Source organism: Drosophila biarmipes, chromosome 3L, assembly GCF_025231255.1.
Source record: "Drosophila biarmipes strain raj3 chromosome 3L, RU_DBia_V1.1, whole genome shotgun sequence".
In the NCBI taxonomy this organism is placed as follows: Eukaryota; Metazoa; Arthropoda; class Insecta; order Diptera; family Drosophilidae; genus Drosophila; species Drosophila biarmipes.
The window spans coordinates 12,647,975-12,655,987 of NC_066613.1; the positions used below are offsets into that span (position 1 = coordinate 12,647,975).

At 43.0% G+C, this 8,013-nt stretch overlaps 2 protein-coding genes across 2 annotated transcripts; both read right to left on the reverse strand.

The window, feature by feature from the left end:
- Window positions 1–1,149: 1,149 nt before the first annotated feature.
- Window positions 1,150–2,849, reverse strand: LOC108028157 (eukaryotic translation initiation factor 4E1). Its single transcript, XM_017099816.3, has 4 exons — window positions 2,358–2,849; window positions 2,117–2,216; window positions 1,951–2,038; window positions 1,150–1,505 (listed from the first exon to the last, which is right to left on the reverse strand). The coding sequence occupies exons 1-4, from the start codon at window positions 2,696–2,698 to the stop codon at window positions 1,345–1,347; spliced, it is 690 nt and encodes a 229-aa protein (XP_016955305.1). The 5' UTR covers window positions 2,699–2,849; the 3' UTR covers window positions 1,150–1,344.
- Window positions 2,850–4,075: 1,226 nt separating this feature from the next.
- On the reverse strand, window positions 4,076–5,258 carry LOC108028000 (uncharacterized protein CG32395). The gene is made up of 2 exons (XM_017099628.1): window positions 4,290–5,258; window positions 4,076–4,231 (listed from the first exon to the last, which is right to left on the reverse strand). The coding sequence occupies exons 1-2, from the start codon at window positions 5,256–5,258 to the stop codon at window positions 4,076–4,078; spliced, it is 1,125 nt and encodes a 374-aa protein (XP_016955117.1).
- Between the last annotated feature and the right edge of the window lie 2,755 nt (window positions 5,259–8,013).

The following is an 8,013-nucleotide window of genomic DNA, read 5'->3' on the forward strand; positions in this document are numbered from 1 at the left end:
CAAGAACGCGCGGTGGGTGGGTGCTACGGGGCAGGTGAAAAAGGTGGGCCAAAGTACAGGTGAAGGCAGCTGCATGCCATGTGGGACGTGTGCGGTTTTGATGCGGTTTCGGTTTAACAGCTCCCCATGTTAGCCGCCGCCACCTGGGTCCATAAAATGCAGTCAACGAGCTATGCGGATAGAGATGAGTTTTGTCAGCTTAAAGTGGCTCATAATGAAGTTGCTACTGCACGTGCCGCAGCCAGCGGAATTTGAATGTTGATTGAAAGGCCTGTGACCCGGGCGCCAAATTTATTTCAGGTAAATATTTACGTTTAACATTAGGGATACAAATGCTTAGAGTGAAATAATAACCAAGATCAAAGGTGAAATATTTTTCTACTCCCAGAAAGTTTTATAATAAATCAAGCAAAAGTTAAAAAATAAAAACTTCAAATAAAGGTCTAAAAATTAATATAATAAGCTTTAAAAAATATTTTAAAACGCTTCCTTTAAATTAGTCTTTTATTAATTTGAACAAGCTTTTTTCACGTTATTTATTTTTTATTATTACGTTGACACCATGCTCATTATTGATAATTATTTCTTTAAGCCATTATTGACCTATTAAAAATCAGCTTTTAATATATTTTCCTTTAAGAAACATTCATTACATACCAATTACCCGTGTTCAAGTTTGAAAGGAGCCCCTCCCTTCGTGCATCCCGAAGCACTTAGCATGAATTTTAATGCTGCGCGAGGCACCGGGTTTCGGCCTTTCATCAAAATTCAATTGTCTCCGCTTTCGGGGCCCTCGACGCCAGTTCCAGATACCAGCGATCCCAGAGATCCAGCTCAGGCTCCGGCTGCCACGGCTCCCGCTAGAACGGACAATCCGCCACGGCCATTGTTGACCCTTTTCGGTCCTTTGTTTTTCGCTCGGCCAGCCAAGCGAGCCAAGTGGACGTTTATCTTTTGCAGTCACTGTGCACTTCTAGTTGGCCCGGCCAAAAGTACAAACTGCAAGTGTATATAAACCATTTTATTTGCGCTCTGGTGCGGCATATGTTTGCATAACATTTCGCGGAGCGTAAAGAGCCCAGCTAGCGGCATGAAAAGAGCTCCTTGGGACCTTAAAGCGTGGGAATTCAGGGGGTGGCCCAACGCGAATATGTAGTATAGTCTATATATATACAGATTTCTTTGCCATTTTTAACATTGTCAAATTCATAAAACCCGTTGTGTGTTACGATACATTTTTTTTACATTTTTTTGGATACACGCGCTGAAAACAGCAGCCGACGAAAGCGGCCATGGAAATATGGGTTGTGGGTGTGGCTGTGGGTGCATCCACAACCGGGCGGCTTACACGCAATAAACCGCTTTGACCACCGATCCCTGCTTGGACATCGAGTCCTTGTGCAGCTGGTACTGCAGTTGGTGGGGCGGCAGGACGAGCAGGTCGCGTAGCTTGAGTCCAATCTCCATGACTGCCAGCTCGTTGTGCCCGTTGGCGGTCCAAATTGCTGGCGGAATAGGGAAACGGAGTTAGGAGTTGTCATGGTGGTGCTCAGTGGCTGGTAAAGCTCAGAACACTGCTGAAAATCGGGTGGGGTGTCTTAAAAAGTTATATCTTTTAAGATAGTTTTAACATAAGAATCGAAGAAAACAGATTCTGTGATAAATTTAAATCTGGAAATTTCTTAAAAAAATATAAAGAAGGACCTATAATTTGGAGTATTAACCAGGAAAATTGTATCTCAATGATATAAAAAATCTAGAGACATTGAAAAATATATATAAACTTAAGAAAAGATCCTTTACAAAGCAAAATAAATTTGTTTGTTCCCTTTTAAAAAATTAAGGAAAGGTACATTTTAGCATTAGAGTTGTTACCTAAAGTTACAATTTGTTATAGATTATATAGAGATACAACTTAGTAACATAAATTTTTTTTTAAGTGATACTCACAAATTTTGTTGCTCTTCCCGCGCAAGTTGATAACAGCGCCGCAGACTTCCTCAGTGTGCTCAAAGGCCTCGCCAATCAGTATGAGTAGCTGTCAGTGGGCAGAAAAGAGGTTGTGTATCTGCAGAAGATGTGACAGTCAACGGACACAAAGCCCATGGCTACTTACCACATCTAGCCAGAGCTTGTCGAGCTCCAGCTTGGAGCCACGCCCCATATTGATGACCCAGCGGCCGCCGTACTTGTTTGCATCATCCTCCCACATCGGTCTGAAAGAGGAACGGAATTGGCTTTACAAGGTCGAATATGATTCCTGTGAAAACTTCAGCATTTCTGGAGATATTTGTATCTCCGATTCATTTATACAAGTATTCCTTTTGCAATGTATATCAAATTAAAACTGCACTCACTGTATGCCCTTCTTGAACAATGAGTAATCGCTGCCCACTCGAATCTCGGATGGTGGCTTGATGTGATTGTACAGACTCCAAAAGTCCTCGACCATGTCGAAGCTAGTGATCTCGTTCTGCATGTCCTCCCAGGACTTGGTGCGGTCGTTCTCCAGATACCAGAGCGTCCAGGTGTTCTCCAGGGGATGCTTCAGGCGCATATCGACGATCTCCTTGAAGGGCTTGCGCAGGTCCATCTCAGAAAGCGTTTTCAGATCCGGACTGGAGCTCGAGCGGGAGTCGGTCAGCGTCTCGGTGCCGCAGTCCATCATCTTGAATTCGGTCTGCTGGGCCGTCAGCATTTTCGAGGTTGTATTCGGCGAATTGTCTAGTATACTGAGTCGAATTTATAACCACCGGACGCTATTGAATTTCAGAAAACGATTCACACATAGACACAACACGAGCATGTGTACAAGTGCCTGGCTACGGAACCAGACTGTCTCCCTTTCCAGACAGCAAAGGCACAGGGCTGTTCGGAGATATTTACTTGTCTTTGCCTTGAATTACCCAGCCTTGGCCCAGCCTTGGCCTGGCCCCAATTCATAACTTTCATTGCACGTAAATAATTAGACACTCGTTGTGGGGCCATCTCTTCAAGCACCCAACGCCCTTCGGTCCCAGTTCCTTGTCCTTCTAATTCAACTCTAAACTTTTTATGCTCTCGTAAGGCTCTATTCAAGCTGCTGCACAGCGAGAAAATATCAATACTAAGTGCGATTCGATTGAGAAAATAAAGGAAAAATCCAAGATGAAAAGGGACTATTTGGCATGTTTCGAAGATTGGAAAAAACGTTGGAATAAGTGTATTTCATGGGGTATATAGTGCATTTTTATTAAAAAGGGTAAGAATAGTTATAATTTTACAAACAAACGCATCTTCTCTTCTCCCACACTATTATTACATTTACTCTTCGTTTCTATAGTTCAGAAATGGATAAATAGTTTTGAGAGTTCCGAAACAGAACATAGTTTAATTTTTAAAATTCATAATTTATTTGGAAACAATAGATATTCATATAGCTATCATTATTAAACGACTTATAAGAATAGTATTATATTTTTAGTTACACTCCAGTTGGACAAGTCTAACCTATCACTCAATTTTTTTCCCTCTGCACTGCCTTGGTCCGGATGCGTTGTTGGCCTTCTTGTTGGCCTTGGTGATAAAAATCGAGCGCCTTATGCTTTCGTTCATATAAAGCGTTAATTTTATGACACAGAATGGAAGGACACTTGAGCGACTCCAAGTCCAGAGAGAAATTTACGCACTCACACTTTTCGCCTCTGCTGCCTCCGTTCTTTTTTTCCTATGATTTTACGACAATTGAAGGGGAGACCAGGGGCGAGAAGGTGGAATTTTCCGGGCTTTGATGGTGTTGATAATGATGATGTTGTTGCTATTGCCAGTGCCGTCGTCTTTTATGTTGCCTGCCATAAAAGTGAAAATATTATGAAGCTTGTTCGAGCTGGAGGAGGAACAATGAAACGGCTACGTAATTGCCGGCAAAGTATCTCGGAAGGCATCTATGAGGCAGTTTTTGACTTCTGCAATTGACATTGCCGCACAACAGTTGCGATAACATGACAACCCAGAATGCTAATAATAGACAAAGAGACAATATCGAAATTGAGACAAGGACTTCGACTTTAATTTGACAGTTAAATGACAGGATCTATTAAGGACAGTGGAGGTGCAAGTATTCCTGCCGCTTAACAAACGCACAGAAAGCACTAAAGGACAGCAGTTTCAAGAGGAATCTGGTGTCCAGCGTAATGCCATACATGGTGACCCTGATGCGTTCCTTGATTTCCTGGTGGAGTAGAACATCAATCTGTGCTTGAAGAAAGTCATTTAAAGCCAAATCTATTAGATAGTTAATACCTACTCACTGTTCTATCAATTTCACTATTATAGTTGATCAAGTGAAAACTGCTAAAGCTCCTTGTTATCCTAGATTCATGTGACAGGAACTGAAAAATGGTACACTGGAAAACTATGTTTAGTGCAGAAATAGTCAGGTAGAAAAAACCATTTCGATGAATAGCCATAAAACAGAAAAAGGGCATTAATCCATAGATGATAGTAGTAAGCCAGTGGAACCGATAGTGCTGGATGATGTTAAGGGTCAGATGGAAAACGCTTGAGCGTAGACGAATCAACCTCTCAATGATTCCTTGCAATTGTTTCACCAAGACCAAGAATTGTCCACTCTCAAGGACCTGGGATTGACATAGTTTATCCATATCTTTGGAGATTCGCCGAGTGCAGCGCTGAAGTTGATTGTAGCAGGCGATGAGAACCACAAAAAGGCAAATATTGATGGTGATCTGCAGAAGGAAGCTCAGCAGAACTCCCAGAAGAATCAGTAACAAAAAACCATTGGCCAGCGTGTCAAAAGCTTCTCCGGAGTGGCTACTAATGCCCACCACCACGTGCAGGGATCGCAAAAGATTTTGTGAAGTCAAAAGAAGGAGCAGGAGGTGTTTCAATCGAAAGATATTCGGATGCCTGGCCATCACTTTCACCTGCCTCAGGACTCCAATCGTTTGATTCAATAGCTCTGCGATCTCCTGACTATCCATAAATCCTTGCACTCGGACTACCAGAATCACAACACTGCCCGCCAAGTATGGCCACGCACTTTGGAGATTATGAAGCATTTTACTTATGTTAATGACGACGATTAATCCCACTAAAGACAGAATTAAGCTGGAGTACAGCCGCAGGAATCCGGATTGTCGAAAGCACTGCTGCCTCGAGCTGTAGACGAAGGTGGTGACCCCACAGATCTGGGTCACCAGCACGATGAGAAACAGGAAGCGCCGAGTGAAGCGGTTGAGCAGATTCAGTTTCCTCATCGCTGCTGGCCAAACAATTGATCCGAGACTCCATTCGCCGCCCTTCAAAAGCCAAGAACTGGGGGCGCCTCATTTGAATTATGACCGCACTTTAGCGCTGGTGTACGCGCATTAATAAGCGGTCGAAGTTTTGATGGCTTAATCGATATGACGACGTCGGCAACTTGTGCTCCTTTGACCACAGCGCATTCTGCGGTTACCGCCGAGGCGCTCAAAAGTATGCCGGCAGCTTGGTCGCGCCGATGAAGGATTATGTAACAAGGACTTTAATTAGGAATGGACTTGGGGTAAAGTGTAAATTCCAAAAGCTGCGGTCAAATTAATATCAGTGGCATCGGCGGTAATTAACATAAATACTTTATATTAATTAAAAAGGTATTTGTAATATTTTTACTTGTAAACTAATTTTAAACTACGAATAAATGTGGTACTTTGACATAATTTAATGTCACAATCGTAGGGATATTCGTCTGATGTTAGGGCTACATTATTCCGGCATAAGCTCGTCGGGTGGGTTGGGTTGTTGATGTTCTCTTGTCTTCTCCAACACAACCGGAATAAATTTTAAAAGTACATGTAAGCTCCATTGAAAATCTCGAATTTAAAAGCGCAAAACCGCATGAAAGTCTTGAAGAAAGCCAACATTTTTTACCTGGCCGGAAAGCACTCTTGCAATACATTATCGTAATTTTACTTCAGTGCACCAACCTCCACTTCCATTAACCTCAATAAGTTCTGAGTTATGCTGTGTGTTCTTTAAACAGATTCGAAACGGTCTCCCCAGCCGACTGGCATATCTTTCTTCTCCTTTGTTTGCCGGTCAATACGGAGGAAAAACAATCTCAATCTCGTTTTACGCTGCCGTGCGGCGAGCACATTTAATTACGCAACATTTACGTTAAAATTTTATTGTCCGCATTACTGGACCGGCACCCGGATCCGGGTACGGCTCCGGGTCCGGACTTGGACTCAATCCTTCGATCCCTCATTCACTGCCGTGCACTCAACTGTGGTTTCCGTTACACATTTCGCGCCATTGTCCAAAAGTGGGCGCGGTCCGGCCCGCCCACTGCCGACATGCATGAGCTATCTCTCCTGGCAGCCGACTCATTTTGATTCGCATCTGAAACGAGAACGCATCATTTGCCCTGCCAGCGAGTTGGCCACGTTATTGGCATATTTTTTAATGCTGCCGACAGGACGGGGGCAAACTGATATAGACAGGAGCTCAAGGATGGAATGACTCTATCAGCGCTGGCGAAAAAAAACAGAAAAATAACATTGTGGTCCAGAGTCGGAAAAACAATAAGCCGATGGCCCAGAAACCTGAATCAGAAGTCAGGTGTACATCGAAAAAAATCATATCAACTGGAAGTCAATCTTGAAGTTCACCATATTCATGCGGAAATCAACCGAAAAAATGTACGTGTCACAGAAATTATTAAAGATTCTGGATACTTCCTAAAAAACCTAATACAATTTTGAAGACTTGTTATTAAACATTCTAGTTACTAAGTATGTTTGTGCAGATATAGTTCTAAGATACTTATCATTATTTAGAGATTTAATTTTCTCAGCACAACATATTAATTAATATTATTAACATGTGTGCAGGTAAATCCAAAACAATAATTATCTTTACTATTTAAATAAGTGCTTAATGAGTTTTACCTAATGAGTCCTTCTAATGTTATATAATCTGTTCTTGAACTTCCCATTGATGTATTTCCCTTGAACACATCAAATATATTTGTTTAAACTTAATCTACCTCTGGAATATTAAAGTATCTGGCGTGGGTGGCATCGGGTGGACTGTGTTGAATCGTCAATTGTCAGTTTGTTGCATTATCAGCGCTTTACGGCTCATTTGCGTTTTGAACATGTGTAAACAAGGCGAGGCAGATGGTCGAGCACCTCCCATCACCCCGGGCCCCGAGCGGTTGCCTTGCACCGGATCCGCCAGTTCATATCGCCAGCGGCTACAACAGACAACTCATCATCGGCAGCTACAGCAAGTGCGATGGCAACGTTTTTAACAGCGGTGATTTATGAAATTTGCAAACATGCCAGCCAACAATTTCAGCTGCAGTCGCACGGTCGCATTTATTTTGCGCATATTTAATGAGCACAAATATTTTCGCAATATGTAAATTATGAAACATGCACTGCGTTCCGCTCCGTCCGGAACTTAAAAATATGCCAATGGCGCCTTATTAAGCGCTCATTACTCACGCCGCCATCCCGAAAATTTATGTACATTTAAAGGCTTGCCACTCCACCTGTCCAGCTGTCCATCTGTCCACTCGGTGGACGGCCCGATGGCAGGTCTCCGTGCCCCAGTGCCTCAGTATCTTGTCTGTGGTGCCACATGTCTGCGGTCGGGATGACAGTCCATGAATCGGTCGCCGGATGGCCGCAGTTTTGCGGCAGGAGCTCGGCAAAGATGAGCCATAAATTAGTCGAAAGGAGGCCGGAATTTGTCCGCCTGAGTGCAGATGCAATCTGCCCGATGCCCCATGATTAACTCTTAAATCTGCTCATGTTTGAAGTGTACTTTAACCAATGAATGGGCCGAGAGATTTGCAGCATCAATCAGGTAATCGATTCCAAATTCAATTTACTGGCGGACAACAATTTTGGCCCGGCGCCACAGCTGCCTTACACTAGGCAAAAAGGAAATCACCATAATGGTGCACTAGCAAATATAATGGGGGTTATTCGTATTCATTTTATTCAGTATTTTTTGTACGAGATT